The following is a 23,136-nucleotide window of genomic DNA, read 5'->3' as shown; positions in this document are numbered from 1 at the left end:
ACCAGATGCATGGGGGTAGGGCCTAATAGATGTCCCTGGAACTATCTCCAACATGGTAGTCAGACTCAATACCACATTCCAGCAGGGTTTGCAGAGACTGGTGCTGCCATCCAACTTGAGTTATGGAAGGATAGGTGACTTCTTCCTCATCCCATTCACTCGCCATCTGAATCATGGAGAATGACAGTAGTTTATTGCAATAGTACTAACTTGTGATTCCTGATATGGTATCTTTGTTGAATCAAAGCAATGGAATCCGCGGCCAACATTAAAAAATAAAAAGACATAATTTGTGAGACTCAATCCTGGAGGTAACATGCACAATATCTGGAGTGCTGCTCCCACTAAGGACAGTGACCCATAAGACAGCGGCTCTGAGTGGGGCCCAGACAAGAAACAGATCTTGGCAGTCCTGGCTATGTGCCTGTCATCTGGACACTGGGCCTTATGACTCAGGTACGTGCTACTGGGGAGTGTCTGTGGCAGAGAACTGTCATATGGAGGCTCTGGCAACCCCAAATAGGAGAACTACAGCCCAGCGACCTACAGTTTTAGAACAAACCCTCCACCACTTCCAAAAAGTGATGCCCTCCTCCAACAAGAAGTATCTTCCATTTGAAAAGTCACTCAGCTCGCTCTTGGGCACTGGCAGAAACTGGACAGCAGGACGCCAAGCTGAGCACAGACTCTGAAGAGAGCTGGTGTGAGCTATCTCATCCACCGGACGGCAGAGCTATACGTTCAGGGGCATTCCAGCCCATGATGGGAGTTACGGTCAAGTAGATCCAGACAGCCTAAGGAAACAGCACAGCTCCCTCAGACGCCTGTGGCACCAGCTCCAACCATTTTGCCAATTCCCTGCCAACTCACACCTATGGCATCATGGGAAGTTGCACAGAACCCAGAAACAGAGCAGGGAAAGCCCCATCCAGGTGACTGTGGGGTCTGCATGCTGCACTGGGCCCACACAGCAGACAGTGGTGAAGGCCACCCTCCCAGAGGGCACAGCTGGTGGCTGGGAGGCTTCATGTATAAGGGATGGGTGTCTGGGAGTCATCCCTTCCCCACTTCCAGCAATGCCCCCAACAGTCTTCACCGTTACTTGGTCACAGCTTCCCATTGACCTTCTTCCCACCATCAAACACATTTCAAAACGAACAAGTGAATATACAGTTTCTTATTTTTAATTCAGAAAGAGAAAGGGAAGAAAATAAAAAACATTTGCTTAAATAACTATTGTAGAAAAGAAGATCTGGGCTGGGTGCTGGGACCTACCTCTTCCAGAATGGGATTTATTAATGTTCTAAACAAAACAAAACCCAAACAAAAGAAGAAAAAGGAACAACAACGACAAAAGAAATAAATTATTCTGCTCAATACTGTTTGGCATAATTGCATTTTTTTCATCTCTTAAACACTCAAGAGCCTCTTTAGGAAGCACTGAGATGAGACTGGCAAGAATAACTGGTCTTGACTTTCTAAAATGATGGGGCTGAGGTGGTGAAAGAGGTGTTCCACTGAAGGCCTCACTAGCCCACCCCCATTCTTCACTCCTCCTACTTTTGGAACTGGGAAGGGACAGACTCAAGCTAAGTTCTCAACATATTAACTTTTAGCGGGGCCCACTGCCCCCCACTAAGCCTCTAACATACTCCTCTGCTGGCTCCTGTTCCCTCAGCCAGCTGCAGGAACTATACCAACGACCAGGAGGCTGCCGAGTGGTATCAACTCACTAAGAGAGGGTGGTTTTTATGTTTGTTTGCTTACTGTTTTTTAAGTCACTGTTGGGAAGGGGGATCCTTTTAGTGGTTTGGAAGCTTCACAGAAGCCCTTTTCCCCTCCTACACTCCCCCAACCTTCAAGCGTGAGGAATACCTTCAGCAGCTTCCTCTAGGAACTTAAGCTGGGTTCAGTCATGCAAGTAGCTTCCAGCTGTAACCTCTGGTTGTTAGCTTTGCAGCCCTTCTAGAGCTGGAAATGGAAAGAGGGTCAGAGGGAAAAGGTGCAAGGTGAGCACAGGGAAGGGGATATGTGGGCAGGGGAGGAGGCATGCAAGGGGCAAGTCCACTCCTCCCCAGCTATTTGCATGGCCAGCTCAGTATCTGAAAAGCATCTTTGTTGGTCAGCCACCCATGATAATTTCAGGGTAGCTAAATCATAAGCCTAAAGCAAATTCCAACCCGGAGCAAGAGGTTTCCTCCCCCTTTGGGGGGTGACGGGTGAAGAACCAGACAGCTGGTCTCATCTCCAGCCTTCTGTCCTACGTGCTGCTCCCTCTCCCTAGAGGCACCCAAAGGGGGAAGGGCGGGGAGCTGCACTGTCCTAATCACAGGGCAATCCTCCCAGAGCAACAAGTGCCTTGGTGAGGAGACCCAGGGCCTCGGGAGAGACACTGAGGAGGTCGTGAGCAAACAATAGGGGCCGAGGGCACATGGAGTGAGAAGCACCTGACATCTGATGTGACGGGGTTTCCAGTCTCCTGTCCTATTTCTTACACCTGTGTTTCAGAGTTGCGCCCTAGGCGAACTTCGCCCGCCTAGGAAGGGGTGCACACAATCCTAGTTTTCTGGTGAGACACTAAATGCCACGGTCAGAAAGGCCACTCCACAAGGGGGCGAAGGGCGGGAGGGGAGGAGGCAGGAGAGGACCCACGTGCCCTCCAGATTCTCACCGCATTTCTTTGGTGGGTTTGCACTCACCTATCTACGCCTGACCGATCAAAGAAATGTGGATCTAGTTCTCTAGGCGGTCCGGGGCGGTCTGGGAGGGCTCTAACTTTCCCCCTGGGGTAAAGAGCGCTCCCTGCAAACCACCTGACCGCCCCGCTCCCCGCCCACCCGAAAGGCTGCCCGATCGCCCTCCCGCCCGCCCCGCGGTCACGGAGCACTCCCGGGAAGGAGGGAGCGAGCCACCGCTGTCCCTCGCTTTCCCCACCGTTTCCCTCTCGGCGCCCCCAGCGAGGTTAGGCCGGAAAGTGACTGAGACGCCTCTTGCCGAACCTGCGGAGAGCATACTTCTCGAAGCCGGAAGGAACTCCTACTCCTTAGAATGCGTGAAATAAAATCCTACCCAAAAGCATAGTGGAGTGGGAAATTAATCGGCCGCCGGCCCGCCCCCGAAGGCCATCGATTGGCTGAGAGGGGTCCCGGCGCCGGAAGTCCTCCTTGAGTTGCATGATTGGCTGGAGGCCCCGCCCGCCGGCGGCGCTGATTGCCGCTCGGCCGGGGGAGTCTCCTCGCTGGCCGAGGACGCCGGCGCTCGCTGAGCTGCAAAGTGATTGGTCCAGGCCGCGGCGGCGGCGCTCCGAACGCCCGCTGACGCCCCGGAGGGCGCCGCGCCACGCTTAGGTCACCGCCCCCGGGCCGACCCCGAGTCCCGGCGGGAGCCGCGCGGCGGGGCCGAAGAGTCGCAGCGCGTCCGGGCTCAGTTCCCTCTGTAGACCTCGATCTTGCTGGCCTTAGCCAGCATGTCGATGATGTGCGCCTCGAAGTCGGCGTCGTGCACGCCCGTCTTCCGGAACTCGCCCGCGTACCGGTTATTCTCCCAGTAGTGGTGCCAGTTGCCCCGGCTGTCGGCCCCGAAGCCGTACACGTTCACCTGCGGGGGAGGGCGGCGCGGGTCACTCCACGTCGGGGACCCGGGAGCAGAGGCCGCGGCAGAGCCTTGGGTTGTAGGAGGGGACGAGAAAGGGGCCGCGGCGCCCCTACCCGAGCAGGAGGCGGCTCATCGGCTCCCGGCGCGCTTCACGCGCCTGGAAGACCCGGGACATCCAACCCTGACGCTGAGGACACTGTTCCAGAGGGAGAGGGCTGTTCCCTTCCGGTTCTCCTTCCAGCCACCTTCTGATGACATCAAGAATGCCTGAGTATGGAGCCAGCCTGTGACAACTCACCAACCCTTGCTAACATTTTTTCCCCCTTAATGGTGTATTTTATTGAAAGCTGGTCAGGTACGCAATATCATACACTGAATAGTTTACTGGCAAAAGGGTGTGCTGGGCATGAGCACTGCTATCCATGGCAGAGCAGCAGACAGAGCCCAGAGATGGGCTCCTTGAATGACTAATCTCCATTTTTAACAGAGTAAGCCTGGGGCCCACAGCTGTGGGAGACCCCATTCTGCTCAAACAACTACAACACTGTTCCACTTAAGTTATGGTTATTCTTTCTTTATGGCAAGTAATATCAATTATGGTATTCAATTTCCTTTTTCAATAAATTTAACCTTTCAATGAACTGATATCAGATATGGTAAAATCATGAACACAGTAAGTTTGCGAAATGCAGACCTATACCTTGCAGCCTAGAAATAGGGGGAATGGAAGCCACTTAGTTCCTTCCTACAAAAACACATTCCTCTTGATGCACGGCTAAGCCCTGACAAAGGCTGGTTCCCTCTGTCCCTTGGGTCCTACTATTTTATCCCCAGAACAGGCTACCCACCTCATCACACACATGCAGGGCAAAGAAGAGTACCAGCATCCCAGTGGAAGGGTACCGCCCATGATGCTCTGTCCACCTGTCATGGATGTACTTGAAGAAGGCTGGGTTGTAGATCTGGACCTAGGAGGAGAAAATGTAATGAGCACATGAGGGCTTCTGGGGCCTGAAATCTCAGGCCAAGCTCTGACCAGTTCCTCCACATGTGCCAGTAGCCAGTAGTTCCTGCAGCCTGTGTGGGGGGGCGGGGGGAGGGGAGTCGGGTATGCCAGCAGATGGGGACTCCTGAGGGTTCTGGAAGGGTACTGGGGATACCTGAACCACAGGGCCAGGGACAGCATGACTCAGGTCTGCACTACTTCCACTGAGGTGGGGCGGAGGAAGCTTACCTTCTCTTTGTCCACTCGAAGGAAGGACTTCACTGGGGCATAGGTGCTGCAAGCAGAAAGAAAATAACACTGAGCTGGCTCCATGCACCCAGGGATGCCTTTCCTCCCGCTGAGGCCCAAGTGATGATGGCCTCATGACTGGCTGCCCTGCTTCCAGACTGCTCTCCCACTGCATATCACTGCAGCTCCTTGTCCAGAAACCTTCAATGGGTCCCTATGTTCTCCAAGATAAAATAAGGATGGTTTAGACAAGCACTGGGGCGTTTCATAACCCAGCCCCAACTTTTCTTCCCATGACTCTCTGCTGTGAAGTTTCCACTTGGGTTAGCCCATCTTCTCACACCCAGCATGTCCGTGCTCTTAACCTCTGCCCACAGCAGCCCTGACGCTACTGTCCTCACATTAGGCACAAATCCCTCCTTCCCTATTAGCCGTGGTGCCTGTAACCTATGCTCCCATTTCTGAGTATCCATGGAACTTAAACTCTACAGCACTTATTTTAGCCCTTTGGACTCCCAAACATAAGCTAAACTCAGAAAACTGCAACTTCTGTGTTTAAAAAAATACGCGGTGAAAATAGGCATAGGTGGAAGTAATCCAATTGTCCAATGGACAGATGAATAGGTAAATATGATACATCCATACACCAGAATACTATGCACCCTTTAAAGGGGATAAAACCCTAACACAGGCTATAAGACAGATGAACCCTGAAAACACGATGCTACTGAAATAAGCCAAAGGCAAAGGACAAACACTGTATGATTCCACGTGTATGAAGTACCTAGAACAGTCAAATCACAGAGACAGAACCATGGTTATCAGGGGCTGGAGGGAGGAGGGAATGGGGAGCTGCCATTTAATGGCAGAGTTTTCATCTGAGATGATGAAAAAGTTCTGGAGATGGGCTGTGGTGAGATTTGTACAGCAATGTGAATACACTTAATGCTCATGAACTGTGTGGTTAAAACAGTATTTTATGTTACACATACACATTTTTACACACACATGTGCACACACAAAAACCACGGTGAGACAGAGTAGCTTAGTGGTTGCCTAGGGCTAGGGGTGGAGGGAGTGGGGGTGATGAGTAAGGGGTACAGGGGTATCTTTAGATTATCTTCATCTTTGCAATATGCATGTGTTCTAAAATTACTTGTGATGGTTACATAACCCTAAACCCTGTGCATATACTAAAAGCCACTGAACTGCACTTTAAATGTGTGAACTGTATGGCATGTGAATCATATCTCAATAAAGCTGTTAAAGCAGAGCTAACAGACAGGGGCCACATCCTGCAAAGGGGGCCTGGAAAGGTGTCCTTCACCTCTGAACACCAGTAGGCTGGCTGCTACCATGCAGGGAGTGGCCCAAAAGAAGCTGTGGCCTCAGCCAACCACTGTTTGGCTCCCTCCCTACTGCTGCTTCTCTCCTCACCAGCCTCTCTTGGCCAAAACAGTCAGTGAGAGGCATTCTAAGATCTGGCGCCCAGACAGTTCCTCCCAAGGCGGGGTGGCCCCCGTGCCCCACTTGCAGCGGCAGTGGCTCACAATCGGATCTGCCCGGTGGACAGGGCGCTGGCGATCCACAGGAGGTCCAGGGCCTTGAAGGGCACCAGCACGAAGCTGACGTTGGCGGGCAGGTTCTTGGCACTCTCGGGGTACATGAAATGGTGCGTGGTTCGGCTGCCGACATCCTGCTCAAAGCCCACGGTCGGTGCCTGATTCATCCTGTGGGGACAGGAGGGTGGTGAGAGAAGACACCGACACATAAACTGGTACAATTCTAGAAGATGGTTTGGTGCTGGCCGTCACACCTGTAAACAGGTGTGCACTTACTCTGTTCCATTTCCAGAAATCTATCCTATAAAAAAGGTTGTGTAAGTGTGCAAAAACGTGTGCAAGGATATTCACTGCAGTATTATTTATAATAGTAAAAAGAAGAGCCCATCAATAGAGAACCAGTTAATATCAATACATTTTGGCACATTCATGTAACAGAACAGCATGTAGTCATCAGAATGAATGAATCAGATTTTTCATGTGCTGGTAAGAAGTTAAGTTTTCAAGAGCTATTCAGTTAAAAAAAAAAAAAAAAGTGGTGTGAGGAATCTCACTTCTTTCAACACATACCTTTTGAATACCTGTGCAGTCAGAGGAAATCACAGTGCAAAAAAGGAAAACTGATGGAGAAGGAAATGTCAACCCACTCCAGTATTCTTGCTTGGGAAATCTCATGGATAGAGGAGCCTGGCAGGCTGCAGTTCACGGCATTGCAAAGAGTTGGACACAACTTAGCAACGGAACAACAACACACAATCAGGCAGATTGTGATTTGGGGAAATAGTTCTTGATGGAAATGTGGCATAAAATGGAGAGTGAAGTGACCTAGTGATATGGAATATAGAGCTTTGTAAGAAATTAAAATTTGTGTATAGAATAATGATTTCAAATATTCAAACAATAAAGTCTGGCTAAAGGAAAAAAAAAAGGAAAACTGAAAATTCAATAGTCTGATTCCATTTTTTGTAAAAGAGAGAGAAAAAAAGGGAAGGATGGAAAGGGAGAGAGAAGGGAAAAAGGAAGTGAGGGAAAGAAGGGATGAGGGAGGGAAAAAGCTTACTTCTGTATATGAGTAGAAAAAAACAGAGGAGTATTAAAATTTTAGCAATGCTTACTCTTGGAGAACGGGATAATCCACTTTTTAATGTGTACACTTCTGTTTTTTCCCCCAATAATGAGCACATATCATTTTTACAATTTTTTAAAATAAAAAACAGCCTTTCACAGCTTATAGCTCACTAGGCTGTTTTGTCCTCTTTTCTAGAAGACAGTGAAGCAAGGTAAGAAGGTGGAGCTCTCCTCAGCCCCCAGGCAGCTCTGCCAGCACCAGCGCCCTGTCGCCACACTTTACGTTCCTGTCCGCCCTTCCACTCCAAGCCCAAGGGGGAAACCCAGGGCTCTGGCAGTGCCCACCTCAGCTGTCCCGGGCACACGTGCAGTGCGGGGCTGTCTCTCCTTTGCCATCTTAGAAGAACCTGGAACCCCAGCATAGTCTCTCCCACCCAGCCTTCCCCTGCCCACTGCGGTGTGACACACCAAGGCGGCTTCCAATTCCTTTCAAGCGGTGCAAAACAGGATCAATAAAATCAAAGCTTCTTTTGTTGTGAGCATTTTAAAAACAAGTGATCCAGCTTTAAACACAAACCTGTTGGTCTTTTCTGCTGTGAGAACAAGGTCTTGTGTGGATCACACTGTAGATTCACACCACCCAAGCGGGTAGCTGTAACCTGGGCCTCCACTGGGGACACAGGGATCTGGGAGAGAGGCAGCAAAGTCTCCACTTGCTCTCCTAGCTTTTTGGCCAGTTCAAACATTCCCTGTCTGTAAAGGGGCCAGCACCCCCTAGGTCCTGGGCCCTGTGTCACAGGGGCTCCCCTGACACCTCTATGGATGGTACAGTGTGGTGAGGGCGTGTCCAAGACGCCCCCTCTACCAATCACTTGCTGTACCTTCTGCCTCTCTGGTTCCCTTCCCTTGAGGGACTGGAGAAACTCATTATGTTTGGGAAACTGAGAGTGGCCTGATTGGGAACTAGAAAGTGAGTCCTTATTCTTAGCCACTTTAGTCCCTGTCTGCTTCAAGGAGAAGCCTAGATTCTCTCCTGCAGGACCAACTGTGCTCTGGCCCCAGAACAAGGATTAAGATCCTGTCCCCCTCCCCCCAACCCAGTTCTTTAGGTTAACTGCCCCTCTGATGTCTTGGCCTTTAGAGTTGAGAGACCCCATCTCCTAGAGGAGCTGAGAAGCCTTCTTCTCATCCACTGTGGGCTACAGCTCCACACACACCACTGGTCCTCTTGTCAGCACAGCCTGTCTGGATCCAGCTCTGCCACAGTAGCCCCGGGGTCTGTGAGGATGAGCAGGAGCAGAGCAGTTGCAGAGGACGCCTTGATGGGGATGGCATTTCTCAGCTGCCTGGGGTATGGAAGTGGGGAGCAGACTTGGGCTGCTGGCACTTAAGCTGGCTGGGGTCTGGGCTGGGCAGGAGCTGGGGTCAAGGTTCACACTTGTGAGGACCCAAGAAACACACCTCCTCTCATTGAAGATGGAGAGGCCAAGCTGGCCCTGCAGATCAAAGGGCTGTAGCTGCCCCAGATCGGCCCCGAAGACTGCCCATCTGCCTTTTCCACGACTCGGCAGCCAGAGCTGTCACGACACCCCTCCTTAGACCTGTCATCCAGGATCACTGCCTCCCAGCCTCAAGTCAGCCCTCCTGGAGTCTCCACCTCCCTCGGGTGACCTCCATTTGCTGGGTAGGCAGCCGCTTCCAAAAGTCTGGAGATGAATGGAATAAGGGATCTAAAAAGATGTTTCAGAGCCTCCAAGGAAAGGGAAGGAAGTGGCATGCTTCTGGAGACAGCTGACTCATTCTGGAGAAGCCAGGCCCTGGAAAGGGACCAGGGCGGGATGCAGAGGATGAGCTGGATTTCCGTGACTCCAGGGAGAAGCTTCTAGAGTTCTCTCTGTCTCCTGCCACTAGAGCACCCGGAGCAGGATGCGCATATGGGCGTGCTTCGGCTTCAGCGTGTGGGCGCTCAGTCCTTTCGCTCTTTCACGTATTCACAGTGAGCTGACCATCTGCACGCGGCTGTTCGAGGAGCTGCGGATCCATCTGCTGGCCAGCTGAGGGGGACCAGCTCAGCTCCATCTAGTCAGGGGGGCTCTGGAGTCAGAGGGGAGGAGGCACCGAGGGGAGGGCGTGGGGGCTGGGGGCTGGGCAGAGCCATCAGCTCACTGTAACTCAGCTCAGCCCTCCCGGTGGGGCTTTCATCCATCCTGTTTCCAGGGAGGGAGGCCTCCCCACTGGTTCCAAACCAAGACGTGCCTATAAGCAGTCGCCCTCCATGGCCATGTGGCTGCGTCCACAAATCGGCTAAAAGCCACTCCTTCCACAAAGAGACACTAGAGCACCTGCTCCGGGTGCTCTAGTGACAGGAGACAGAGAGAACTCTAGAAGCTTCTCCCTGGAGTCACGGAAATCCAGCTCATCCTCTGCATCCCGCCCTGGTCCCTTTCCAGGGCCTGGCTTCTCCAGAATGAGTCAGCTGTCTCCAGAAGCATTTAACTAGTCTGGTGTGGGAGCCAGGCATCCATATATTTTTTAAAGCTTCCATGTAACACTAATAATGTGCAATCAGGATTGACAAATACTCACCTACAGAAAAACTCAAATCTTTATCTGCAATTTCATATAAGTAAAAGTTACTGATACTTACATATCTATCATAATATTTAACCATTTTACCCAACTGTGTTATTAAGTCTACAAGCTTGTTGGGTTATTCATATTATCTATAAGTAAAAATTTTTTTAATCCTGTGCACAATCGCCATTTGTGCTGTTCATTCCTTGCTTTACTTCCTTCCTCTCAGTATTATGTTAAATAATGTTGCAGAAAATATCCTTTTCCACTTGATTTTAATAAGAGTATCTTTACACCTGCCACTATTGAGGGATTTTTGGTCATTGATATGGAATATATGTTAAGAACCCTGGAGAAAGAAATGGCACCCACTCCAGTACTCTTGCCTGGAAAATCCCACGGACAGAGGAGCCTGGTAGGCTGCAGTCCATGGGGTCACAAAGAGTGGGACATGACTGAGCGACTTGGCATCGTGACATCCACAAAGAAATCCTGGTGTCAGTCCACAACACCCGTCTCCTAGCCTGGTTCCTGTGAGGGAACGTCTGTGAGTCTCTCTCTGCCTGACCAGGACCAGGTACCGCCCAGGTCTGTGGCAGTAGCCAACTGTTTCTGCCCGCTGTGCCCCACTCCCCGGAGCTCCCCAACCATCCCGAGGTGCATGGTGAAGCCCTGCAGGAGGTGGAAAGGCCCTGCAGGCAGCACCTACAGGCATGAGAGCCCTTCCCGGGCTTCCCAAGGGTCCCATGGCTGCTCTGAGGTGCTGGCCAGCCACCTGTCCCCCATCTCAGCCACTGTCTCGGGGAGCGAGGTCCCCTCCAGCTCCCAGCCCGCCTCTCTTGCTTTCTGGGTGCCAGCAGCCGGAAGATGGGGAGGATCTCAGGTGGCTCTGGGGGCCTGGATTTGGATTAGCATCCCCTCTCCCCTCCACTCTTAGCATCCACCCCCCACCCTCTCTCCCTCAACCCTTAGTATCCCCCCTCTCCCCCCACTCTTAGCATCCACCACCCAACTCTCTCCCCCAACTCTTGGCATCCCCCACTCTCCCCCATCTCTTAGCATTGCCCCCTCTCTCTCCCCCACTCTTAGCAAGCCCCCTCTCTCCCCTCCACTCTTAGCATCCCCCCTTCCCCACTCTTAGCATCCCCCCTCTCTCCCCCCCACTCTTAGCATCCCCCCTCTCTCCCCTCCACTCTTAGCAAGCCCCCCTCTCTCCCCCACTCCTAGCATCCCCCTCTCTCCCCCACCCCCAACACTTTTAACACGAGAGAGGTTTTGCAAGGACTGTGGAAAGCCTCAGAGACATATTGCTGCCTTGTTGTTGCTATGGAGACAGCAACAGTTTCTAAGACAAAGCCCTTCCTTCCGCCTCCTGTGAAACCTGGTCTTTCTCAATGCTCATCCTAAGAGATGCTTAATGAAAACTGGCATTTTCAGTATTTTTATTCTCAGGGCTCTCCCTCCACCCAGGACTGAGAGGGCAGGATCCCCCACGTGGCATTTCCTGCCCCCATGTCTGGGGAGAAGGTGAACACAGAAGTTGAGGGGCGGCACAGCAGCCTGTACCAGGTTCACAAGTCCGCCTCTAGTCCCTGCTCCCCTGCCGGCTCCCTGCTTTGTGTCTTTGTCTGCAATGCGTGCCCTCCCAACCTTTCTCTTCTCCTCAAGGCTGAGCTCAGATGTCTGTGGAGGGAATGAGCCCTTGCACAGTCTAAATGCAAAAAGGTAAAGGGTCAGGGATGAGGGCCCAGAGCAGGCACCAACAGCTCCTTTTTCTTCCCAGGACACCCCTCTTCTGTCAGTCTGCCAGAGGGATCACCCACAGTTGTTTGGGGCCCACACTCCTGGCCCAACAGCTAAGGGGACCAGATGGGTGCAAGGGCCTCTGGTAGCAGTTTTCACAAGACCTGAGCCAGGAGTCTGACTTTAGCTCTCTCCAGAGGTATTCAGAGTTGGAAGCTGAGTACAGGCCTCAAGCAAAGTTTAGAATGGGAATTGTGTCTCTTCATCCACAGAGGACAAGATGGTTGGATGGCATCACCAACTCAATGGACCGGAGTTTGAACAAGCTCCGGGAGATGCTGAAGGAGGGGGAAGCCTGGCGTGCTGCAGTCCATGGGGTTGCAAAGAATCAAATATGACTGACAGACTGAACAATTAATTCACCTCAGAAACCAAAGCAAGAAACTTGAAAAAAAAAAAAAGAAAGAAACTTGAGCTTGTCATGGAAGATTCTGGGAATCAGGGTCCTCCAGGACCCCCCAGCAGCTGGCAATTCCTCCTACAGCTGGGCAAGGCCAAAGAGGCCAGTGCCTCCTCCTGGAGGCTTGTCCCGTATCCAGCCTTGGGGTCCCTGGGACTCACCTCATGATGAAGTTGTGCCCATCCACGTCTGGCCCGTAGCCAGAGCCCCGCAGGTTGCCCGAGTTGCCCACCACGGCGCAGCGCCGGCACTGGCGGGGGTCCCGGAACCGGTAGGGGTTCTCGCCTGGCACTATCTGGAACAGCTTCTCCAGCACTTCGTTGGTGTTGTGTGACTTGAACTGCGGCTGCAGCATCTGTAGAGGAGGGAGAAAAAAGAAAGGGGGGAGCAGGGAGGGGGAGGTGGAGTGAGCAGGAGGCAACTCCCGCCTGCTCCCCCTCGCTGCTCTCAGCCTCCAGGGTCCAAGCTGCACAGGTCTCCTACTATCGTGGGGCGGGAATCCTCCCAGAACAGTGAGGACCCTCCTGTCACTCAACAACACATCGGTGTCCAGACCAGTGCCTTGCTCTCAGGAGCAGCTCTGCAATACTGGCCGGACTCAGGGGTCAAGGTGCTATTCAGCCTATTCTTCAGGGGTTTGCAGGCCTGTGCCACAAAGTAGAGAGGCCCCTGCTCGGAGTCATTCTGAATGCAGTTAATGAGGACAGTCTCAGGGGAGCTTCAGGGACTCATTCCCAGTCAGCCTGCAGGGGGCGCCCCAGGGACTCAGCCCGAAGCTCCAGGCGAGATCCGGGGAGACCTGGAGCCCTCAGCCCTGGGGAAAAGGCAAGAGGGCACAGATATTCCTCCAGAGTCAGAAGAGCTGGAAAGAAACTGGTCCCCCGCCCCTCTTGCCACCAGTGACTTTGAAGACTGTAAAATGAGGCCAGGGCAGCACGCAAACGCCACAGTGCCAGACAGGTAACACACAGCAGTGAAGAGGCAGGTGGGGCCTATAGCAAACAGGAGCCGCCATCAAAAAGGGGTGACTTCAGCCAACTGTTGCCTTGTGGGACTGTGAGAGGGACCAGATTTTCTAATATTTCAAGAAAAGCTGAAAATACAGATCTCATGTGAAATAATCTGATTCCTAAGAGATGGCAATTAAGGCAAACAGTTTTAGAACACTGAGCTGGACTCAACCCCCGGGCCACCATCTCTAAGGGCTTTAACATGCTCTGTGGTCTGAACCATAACACTGCAAGTGTGCAGCTGTGTAGGAGCTGCTCAGGGGAAGAGAAAGCAGGAAGGGGAAGGTGGGCCTGCTTCCCTGAGCATAGGAGGGGCCCCCGAGCACAAGAACAGGGACTCAGTGTGGAGAGGAAGCTTAGCTCTGAAATAAGAATTTCTAAGTTCACAGCAAAAGGGGTGACTGTGGGGAGCAGCAGAGAAGTGGCTTCTAAGGCTTAGACAGCTCTGAGTTTCATCCCTGTGGGCAGGGGGCCTGGCCGGCCTCTCACTCCATCGTTGCCCAGAGGACTGTTCTGGCCCTTCATGGCCGCCTCTGAGACCTATGCCCTTGGGCAAGCCCTGCGTACTCTCTGAACCTGGATTTCCCCATAAAATGAAGGATGTGACTATGAGGAACAGGCAGGACCCTTCAAGGGCTCCCAGTTGTCATGGCAAGGGCCTGTGTGGCTCTTGGTAGATCCTGCCCTGTAGTCTCCCCCTCCTCGGGGGCTCTGACAGTCCGCGCCAGGAGCAGCATCTGTCAGTTGCTCTGATAGGCCTGATCGCACGAGCTCATTCTCAGTTGCCCTGAATATGAGAAAGAGAGGGAGTTATCACCCTCCCCATTTGCCAGCTGGGGAGACCAGGGAGCATGCAGTGGCTCCCCAGTCACTCAGCAGGGAGCACCGGCAGCCTGCGGGGCCCTGGGTTAAGGACTGACACGGAGCCACTGCTGACATGTGTGGCGAGCAGATGGCCCTGGTGGAGCCTGCGGAGAAATGCGCCAGAGACGATGGGGAGGAGGGGAGGGAGCCAAAGCAGCAAAGAGGTGACAGGGTCCAGAAGAGTGGCTTCCTCTCCTCCCTTCCCCTCAGCCCCCAAAGGATCCGATGACGCTTTCTTATCCTGCTGCTGCTACTGCTGCTAAGTCGCTTCAGTCGTGTCCGACTCTGTGCGACCCCATAGACGGCAGCCCACCAGGCTCCCCCGTCTCTGGGAGTCTCCAGGCAAGAATACTGGAGTGGGTTGCCATTTCCTTCTCCAATGCATGAAAGTGAAAAGTGAAAGTGAAGTCGCTCAGTCGTGTCCGACTCTTAGCGACCCCATGGACTGCAGCCTACCAGGTTCCTCCGTCCATGGGATTTTCCAGGCAAGAGTACTGGAGTGGGGTGCCATTGCCTTCTCCGTTCTTATCATAACCCAGAAGAAAACCTTTTCTAGCAAGTGAAGAGAACCAACTGAATGGAATGGTGTTTCAAATTATTTGGGGCAAACATTTACAAATGAGGAAGCGGCCAGCATGGCAACAAGCACTGGAGCTGAGCTGCCACCTGCTTTCTGAAGGGCAGGCCTTCCTGTTGCCATGGGCCTCACTTCTCAGCATCTTCTCCCCAGGGACCTGCCTCTCCTGTTTATTTTACCTCCTTGACCCAGCAGGCATTTCTGGTCTCTGTTTGACCTCTGCAGGCACTAGGAAATGTGAGTTCTCTCCCCTTGCTGGCCAAAGCTCGCTCTACCCTTCACACTCTGTGCCCCTGGTGGCTGGCTCCGGTCCAGTGAAGGGTGCAAAGGGTGCCAGGAGACAGACCGCCCAAATCCCAGAGGGGGGTCTCAGGGGGTCTCCTAAATGGAGAGGACAGACTCCAGAAAGGGGGCAGCAAAGGCCATGGCTTTCTCACCATCCACCACCTCTGGACGTCGGGGGGCAGGTCCATGTTCTCCCGAGTCCAGACGGGGGAGATGTTGCTGTTGAAGTGGCTGTCGAACCACTCGGAGGCGCCGGTGTCGCCCATGCAGCGGCGACAGGCACAGCTCTTGCCAGCCAGCCCCTCCTTGCTGAGGCGCTGCAGGCCAGCGTAGCCCGGCACCAGCTTCACCCGGGGAGCCCCGTCCAGGGCGCCCGAGTCCAGGTAGGGCAGGGTGGCCGTGCTATGGTGGGAGTAGGTGAAGAGCAGCGACATGACGAACACCAGCAGGAAGGCCATGGAGAGGAACCACACCCGCAGCGAGCACTTCATGGTGCGCGCCCGGGAGCTGGGCCCTCAGGCTGGCGGCAGGCGGGCCTCACCACGGCCACTGCTTCTCCAGCCCGCGGACAGGCCAGCTACAGCGCAGCCCACGTGCTTTGGCACCACGTGCAAAGGACATGCGGGCGGGTGCTGAGCAGGGACCGAGGTAGGGGCCTGCACATACGCCCTCGGTGCCAGCAGAGTCCGGCGGCAGCAGCAGCTCCTGTCCCGGCCGCCAGCCCCGCTCACAGCTTCATCAGCTCCGTCTGCCACTAGCTGGGCCACAGAGGCTCTGCTGCTCCCGGAGCCCTGGCAAAGGGGAGGTCAGTCCATCCCAGCCTTCTAGTCCCTTGGGGTTGCTGGCTGCCAGCTCTGGGGGTCCCCCTCTTTGGCGGCTTGAAATGATCCAGTCTGGAGCATTCGGGGTCCTTGTGGTTCATGAGCAGATGCCGAGGCGGACCCTCGTCCCCCGCAGCGGGGAAGCCCTTGAACCCCAGTCACAGCAGAGAGCACTTGGGCTTCCAGCAGCCGAAAGGTCATGAAGTCTTCCCCTCTCTGGGCCCAATGCCTCTGCCAGGAGAAAAGGGAACTGAGCCCGATCTGGGGAGAAGAGACTCAAGAAGCTCTGTGGGTGCCGGTAAACTCTTCAGGGACAAGGTCCTCCTGCCGCTCGGTTCCGCCTTCCTACTTCCCCCGAGGCGCCCGTCCCTTCTCCTGATGGTCCTAGTTGTGTAGGGGTGGCTGAGCTCCAGCTCCTGCTGTGTGGTCCTTTGGGGCCTGCGATCACCCGCTTCTCAGAAGAGTGTTGTTTTGAGTGCCACCTGGGGCAACCAAGCGGGCACGTGTCGAGCTCCAGGCCGGGGCCTCCGTCTTAGTGCTGCTGGCCCAGGCTTGGAGGCTGCCCTGCCCATCCCTGCTCCCGAGGCCTCGGTCCTGCCCTGAGCGAGCAGTAATCCCCTGGCAGGTTCCCCTCACTTGTCAGGCACCAGGCTGCCGCAGCGTGACTCTGAAATCAGAGAGGAAAAATAAAGTGCAGACAGATCCCACACGCACACATGCTCTCCTCCGCCCCCGCCCCCGAGGCCCAGAGGGGACAGAGCGGGCAGAAGGAGACGCCCCCTTTACCAAAGGGCGGACAAAGGAGGGCTCCTCCCTCCCCGTGCTGACAGCACCGCGCTCTGCTCCTTAACTCCAGCATCACAGGACTAGAGCTGCTGGCCACGCTCTCTGAGCCAGAGGTGGCTCAGACAGTAAAGACTCTGCCTGCAATGCAGGAGAGTGGAGTTTGATCCCTGGGTTGGGAAGAGCCCCTGGAGAAGGAAATGGCAACCCACTCCCCTACTCTTGCCCGGAGAATCCAATGGACGGAAGAGCCGGGGGGGCTACAGTCCATAGGATCGTAAAAAGTCAGACACGATTCAGCAACTAACACTTTGACACTTCAACAAAGATGGAAAGTAATCTCTCTAGAGCCACAAAATGAGTACCTGCAAAAGCCAGGTTTAGGAAGCTCCTATTCTAGACAGCATATTCAAAAGCAGAGACATTACTTTGCCAACAAAGGGCCATCTAGTCAAGGCTATGGTTTTTCCAGTGGTCATGTATGGATGTGAAAGTTGGACTGTGAAGAAAGCTGAGCACTGAAGAATTGATGCTTTTGAACTGTGGTGCTGGAGAAGACTCTTGAGAGTCCCTTGGACTGCAAGGAGATCCAACCAGTCCATTCTAAAGGAGATCAGCCCTGGGTGTTCTTTGGAAGGAATGATGCTAAAGCTGAAACTCCAATATTTTGGCCACCTCATGCGAAGAGTTGGCACATTGGAAAAGACTCTGATGCTGGGAGGGATCGGAGGCAGGAGGAGAAGGGGACGACAGAGGATGAGATGGCTGGATGGCATCACCACTCGATGGACATGAGTTTGGCTGAACTCCGGGAGTTGGTGATGGACAGGGAGGCCTGGCGTGCTGCAATTCATGGGGTCACAGAGTCGGACACGACTGAGTGACTGAACTGAACTAATTCTAGCTATAGGAGGTTAATTTCAGGTGAAACTTAAGAGAAAATGGCCCAGAGCAAAGATCACAGGGGACTGCGGATATGACCACCCCAGCCTGGGTGCTCTGGACCCCTGAGAAGAGATAGAGCACCTCCCACAGTGAGGGCTACAGCCAGCCTGGGCCCTGGGATTGGCCCTCCTCTCTCCCCAGTGTGGGCTACAGATGAGGCGGCCCTGGGTTAGCCGGGTGAATCGTTTACACTCCTTCCAGCTCTGGTGTCAGAAAGAGAAGCTGACCGTGACAGGACGCTGGGGTCACTGCTCAGCCCTCTGGACAGCTGCCTTCATCTGCAGGTTATGGAATAAACGCCAGGGCCCCTGGGGGTACTGACAGCCTGAGGCCCCTGACAAGCGCAGTGAGAAAAGGCGGCAGGGTGGTGTGTGGATACACCCGAAGGAAAGGAGCCCGAATCCACGCCATGTGCTCGGGAGCCAGGGCGAGAGTGAGGACGAGGCTGAGAGTGGAGCCCCAGGCCTGACTCCATGTCATGGGGAGCACTTAATCCCCGTGGCAGGCCTGTCTCCACCAGCTCCTCTCCAAATCCTGCCCGCCCTGGTTCCGACCTGGCCCCGGGCACAGCTGTTCACTGGGAGCTCCACCCTGGCCAGCCCTCCCAGGTCCTTTGCTGCACAGAAGGCCTCTCGGGCTCCACGTTTAAGAACCTCTGCCACCACCTCCATTCGTGGCAGCTCAAATTTCTGGGGCCACGCCAAACCACAAAGCCATCAGGGAGCGGAACTAGCATGTTCCAACAAGGAGACATTATTCTAGATGGGGAAACAATGCTTGCACACGTGAAGGAACTTGACTAAGGTTACAGTCTCCTGAGCGGAACTGAGATTTAAGTTCAGTTCTACGTGGTTCCAAAGCCTGAGACTGGCCAGGGTGTAGAAAGAAGCCCACGAGTTCTTTCAACGGCCCAGAGGCTCAGGGGTAAGAGACAAGGAGACACGGGGTCTGGCTTCCCGGGGTCCAGGGTAAAGCTTTGCCCACAAGCCTTAGCGGGACTCCCAGCTCTAAGCCCCAGGCCCAGTCACACTGGTCCAGCGTGCTCCTGCCCGAGGGTCTCCTGAGCCCTCTGCATGCACAGCGGCTGGGTGTGCAGTCCGTCAGTATCAATAGAAGTCTGTTGTCTCCTCAGGGCCTCCGTGTGCTCACACCCAACATCTACGGAAAGGAACTTGGGTTTGCAGGGTCCCGCTCCCAGCACCCTGTGAGAGCCGGCCACGAGGCAACCAGCCCGGGAAGTGGTGACTTTCCAGACTGAGCAAGGGATGGGGTGAGGGGTCAGGCTGGGAGACCTCGGCCCACTGTGGCCGCTGCAGGTAGCCTCCAGCTGAAGCCTGCACAGGAGGCTCAGAAGGAAACAGGCTGGGGCCACAGTGACTCCCTGGAGTCCTAACAAAGCGGGCATCTGAGGTAACCGGCTGCTTGTCAGGGAGAGGAAAAGCCCCAGTTTCGTTACTGTGTTTAGGAAGGGCAGAGAAGCCGAGTCACCAGCAAGAGCCCTTGCTCTGCGAATCCCAAGGCTGAGCTGTGTGGGGAGCATGTGCTGAGGGCAACTGGGGGCACAGGGCGGGACTGTTGCTAAAGCAGCAAGAAACTTGGAGTTCATAGACACGCACTCCAAGTCCAGAAGTTGCCTGATTAAGCCCTTTTATGCACCCCCGTGACCTCCGGTTGCCACCGCCTATTTCTGATTTCTCCCCTTTCACAGCTGCTCTGGTATTTCACGTTAAGCCCATGCCAACCCCAGTGTCAAAAAGTCAGGGGAAGGGGACACACTTGAGCACCAGCCCCTGCCTCTGGGGCCCCCAGAAGGAAGGAGGCCAGTCTTCCAGGGCTGCTTGGATGGTGCTGGCTTGTTTATTCATTCACAGATACTGAAGGAGCCAGGGAGGGCTCAGGGGCTAGTGTGGGACAGTCCATACACATCCTGTCCTCATGGAGCTTCCAGTCCAAATACAAAGGCACGGGGGTGACAAATGCCACGACGGAAATTACAGGTGCCGTGAGAGGGAGCAGAGGACAAAAGGAAGAAACAGCCCGGCCATTAAAAACACAGCAAGAGGGGCTTCCCTGCTGGCCCAGCAGCCGACTCCACGTGCCCAATGCAGGAGGCCCGGATTCAATCCCTGCTCAGAGAACTAAGATCCCACATGCAGCAAGAAGACTGAAGATCCCATGTGCCATGTCACAACTCAGACCTGGTTCAGTCGCGTCCGACTCTTTGCCACCCCATGGACTGCAGCCCGCCAGGCCCATCTGTCCATGGGATTCTCCAGGCAAGAATACTGGAATGGCCTGCCATGCTGTCCTCCAGGGGATCTTTCCAACCCTGGGATCAAATCTAGGTCTCCCGCATTGCAGGTGGATTCTTTACCATCTGAGCCACCAGGGAAGCCCAAGACCCGGCGCAGCCAAATAAATAAATAAATATTAAATACACGAACACGGCAAGAAGGCCAGTGAAATGGGGGAGAGTGTTGGAGAGGAAAGTACGAGGGGCCCAGTTACAATGGGCTTTGAAAGGATTAGGGTTTATTATGAATCTAATGGGAAGCTTTAAGGGAGGGATGTGTCATGACCTGATTTATATTTTTAAATGGGCCCTTGGAGCAAATTTTTTAAAACCAACAGTACCAAGAGTTGAGAGAGGATGCAGAGTATCAAGAACACTCAGTCACCACTGGTGAGAAAATAAATTGGTACAACGCTTGGAAGGCTAATCTGGCATTACTTAAAAAACATGGATGTGAACAGTATTTTTTTTTTTAAGAAAAATTTAAAAGCATCTTTCTCACAGAAAATATGGCATGGGAACACGATGAGAGATTAGAAAGTTCCCCCATTTGTCCTGGGCTAATTTAGTTTGTGATGTCCCGTGTGAGAAGACATTCTGAGCAACTGTAGTCTTCCTCTGAATTGGGTGGAAGTGAAGTTTCTCACCAAAGACTGGATATTTGGGATCAATGAATTATAAAACTGGTGAGTCCAGTCTGCTTGTCCTGTGAAGCTGATTTAAAAGCTTAAGCTCACGGACTTCCCTGGTGGTCCGGGAGTTAAGACTTTGCCTTCCAATGCAGGGGGTGTGGGGATCCCTGGTTGGGGAGCTGAGATCCCATATGCTTCGAGGTCAAAAAAACCAAAACATAAAACAGACAAAATATTGTCACAAATTCAATAAAGACTTTAAAAACGGTCCACATCAAGAAATAAATAAATAAAGCTTAAGGTGAACCCTGACAACTGTTTCGTTTTCCCCTAAAATCCTGCCCCTACTCGGGACAATCTGTCTCTTCCAGTGAGGTTTAATTCACAAACAGTAAGATGCAGAGCGTGATGCCTGTTGACCCGTGTGTGCGTGTAAGTGCCGAGAATGAGATACAGAGCATTTCCACACACACCCATCCCACCTCCCCGCCCAGGGAGCTCTCCTGTGCCCCTTCCTGGTCATCATTCACTGCTCAACCATTCTGCTGAGTCCTGCCATCATACACTAGGTTTACTTGATTCTTGAACTTCATATAAACACTCCTGCCTGGCTGGCTTCTTTTGCTCAACACAGTGTTTTAGAGATTCATCCATGCTGTATGTACCAGTAGTTTATTCTTATCCATGTTTGGACAGTGAGTTGTTTACAATTTTTGGTTGCTGTGAGTAAAACTGCCCTGACCTTTCTGCACAAGTCACATACTCTCACTTCTCTGGGGTAAATACCTGGGAGTGGAATTACAGGGTCATAGGGTACATACACCAGTATGTTTAACCTTACCAGAAATGATCAAATAGTTTTCCAGAGTGGCTGTAGCATAAGATTCCACCAGTAATGAATGAAAGTATCATTTGTTTCATGGCCTGAGTATCTTCTATCTTTTAAATTTTAGTTATCCTTGTGGGTGTGTAGTAAACTCTGGTATTTCTACAACCAGATACATGTGAATCTATGTACCAAGAGACATACATGAATGCTTAAGGCAGCACTGGCTAATAGCTGGTGCTATTTGCCAACAACCCAAACGCCCATCAGAATAGGATAAATTGTGGTCCATTCACGTCATATGGTAAACATGAATGAACTCCAGTTTCAGAAATAAACAGGGAAGAATATGACCAAAAGACTATTACGCTGAGCAAATGAGTAAGTCAGGGATACTTATAGTGTGAATTCGTGAAAAGTTCAAAAATATGCAACACTAAGCAGTAAGTTGTTTAAGCCTCTATACAGAGATGATAAAACAACAGATAAAATCAGGGAAACACTGTAAAATTCAGGGAGTTTCCCTGGAGAGGAAGAAGACAGGTAAGATAAGAAGGGCCTAAAAGAAAAAAGAAGAAGGACCTATCGGGACTTTAGAAGTACTGGGAAATGTATTACTCTTTAATCCAGGTAGGAAGAACAGAGTATTTTAAATTTTTATTCTTTAAGGAATTTATATGATACATACTATTCTGAATGTGTGATGCATTTCATTATAAAAGCTAATTTTTTTTTTTTTTTGTAGGTTAAAACATTTTTTGCTAAGGGACTACTCTGGTTGCTGCATAAGACTAGCAGGGGACCAGAGAGGAGCTACTCCAATATCCCAGGCAATGGAGGTGTTGAGTGGCTGGATGTATTCTGAAGGATTAAACTGATGGGATAGATGGAGGGTGGTGGGGGTGCCATTCATTCATACAGAAAGTCAGGAAAGAAATGGATTTGGGTGAGAGAGAAAAAAAAAATCAACAAGAGTTCTGTTTGCTGCTGCTGCTGCTAAGTCGCTTCAGTCGTGTCTGACTCTGTGCGACCCCACAGACAGCAGCCCACCAGGCTCCGCCGTCCCTGGGATTCTCCAGGCAAGAATGCTGGAGTGGGTTGCCATTTCCTTCTCCAATGCATGAAAAGTGAAAAGTGAAAGTGAAGTCGCTCAGTCGTGTCCGACTCTTCGTGACCCCATGGACTGCAGCCCACCAGGCTCCTCCATCCATGGGATTTTCCAGGCAAGAGTACAGGCACCATTGCCTTCTCCGAGAGTTCTGTTTACAACAGGTTAAATCTGAGATGCCCTTTAAATATCCGTGTGGAAATGGCAACAGGCAGCAGGACGCAGATGTCTGAAGCTCATGGATGAGGTCAGAGCTGAAGTGATACAGCGAGAGTCATCAGAGCAGAGTTCATTTTTAAAACTACAGGACCAGAAGACATTATCGAGGGAAGGCCTGACACAGATGAGAGAAGGCTGTTGGCAGTGACCTTCACAATGGCTGATCCAGAGTATGGAGGGGGTGAACACCTGACTAGGTGAGAAACGGCCAACATGCAGGGGAAAAGATGCAGCATCATTAGCTATCAGGGAAATACATCTCGAAACCACAATCAGGGCCTCCCTGGTGGCTCAGCAGTGAAGAGTCCACCTGCCATTGCAGGAGACATGAGTTCCATCCCTGGGCCAGGAAGATTCCACATGCCATGGAGCAGCTAAACCCACGTACCAGAACTATTAAGCCTGTGCTCTGGGGCCCAGGAGCTGCGACTATTGAGCCCATGTGCCACAATTACTGAAACCCGGAACCTAGAGCCTCTGCTCTGCAATGAGAGAAGCCTGTGCACTGCAACCAGAGAGCAGACCCTGCTCTTTGCAA

At 52.7% G+C, this 23,136-nt stretch overlaps 1 protein-coding gene across 3 annotated transcripts in view; it reads right to left on the bottom strand.

The window, feature by feature from the left end:
• Positions 1 to 1,168: 1,168 nt before the first annotated feature.
• ST3GAL2 (ST3 beta-galactoside alpha-2,3-sialyltransferase 2) overlaps positions 1,169 to 23,136 on the bottom strand; it is a 47,449-nt gene continuing 25,481 nt past the window's right edge. For all 3 annotated transcript variants that reach the window (XM_061386705.1, XM_061386707.1, XM_061386706.1), the window contains exons 2-7: positions 15,124 to 16,459; positions 12,397 to 12,590; positions 6,379 to 6,558; positions 4,829 to 4,874; positions 4,443 to 4,562; positions 1,169 to 3,597 (exon numbers count right to left, since the gene is read on the bottom strand). In XM_061386705.1, coding sequence (XP_061242689.1) covers positions 3,424 to 3,597; positions 4,443 to 4,562; positions 4,829 to 4,874; positions 6,379 to 6,558; positions 12,397 to 12,590; positions 15,124 to 15,462 — 1,053 coding nt within the window. In that variant the 5' untranslated portion in view covers positions 15,463 to 16,459 and the 3' untranslated portion in view covers positions 1,169 to 3,423. The remainder of the gene's footprint in view (positions 3,598 to 4,442; positions 4,563 to 4,828; positions 4,875 to 6,378; positions 6,559 to 12,396; positions 12,591 to 15,123; positions 16,460 to 23,136) is intronic.

This window comes from Bos javanicus, chromosome 18, assembly GCF_032452875.1.
Source record: "Bos javanicus breed banteng chromosome 18, ARS-OSU_banteng_1.0, whole genome shotgun sequence".
In the NCBI taxonomy this organism is placed as follows: Eukaryota; Metazoa; Chordata; class Mammalia; order Artiodactyla; family Bovidae; genus Bos; species Bos javanicus.
The sequence above is the reverse complement of the archived record's forward strand: the minus strand, read 5'-3'. Positions and strand labels throughout refer to the sequence as shown.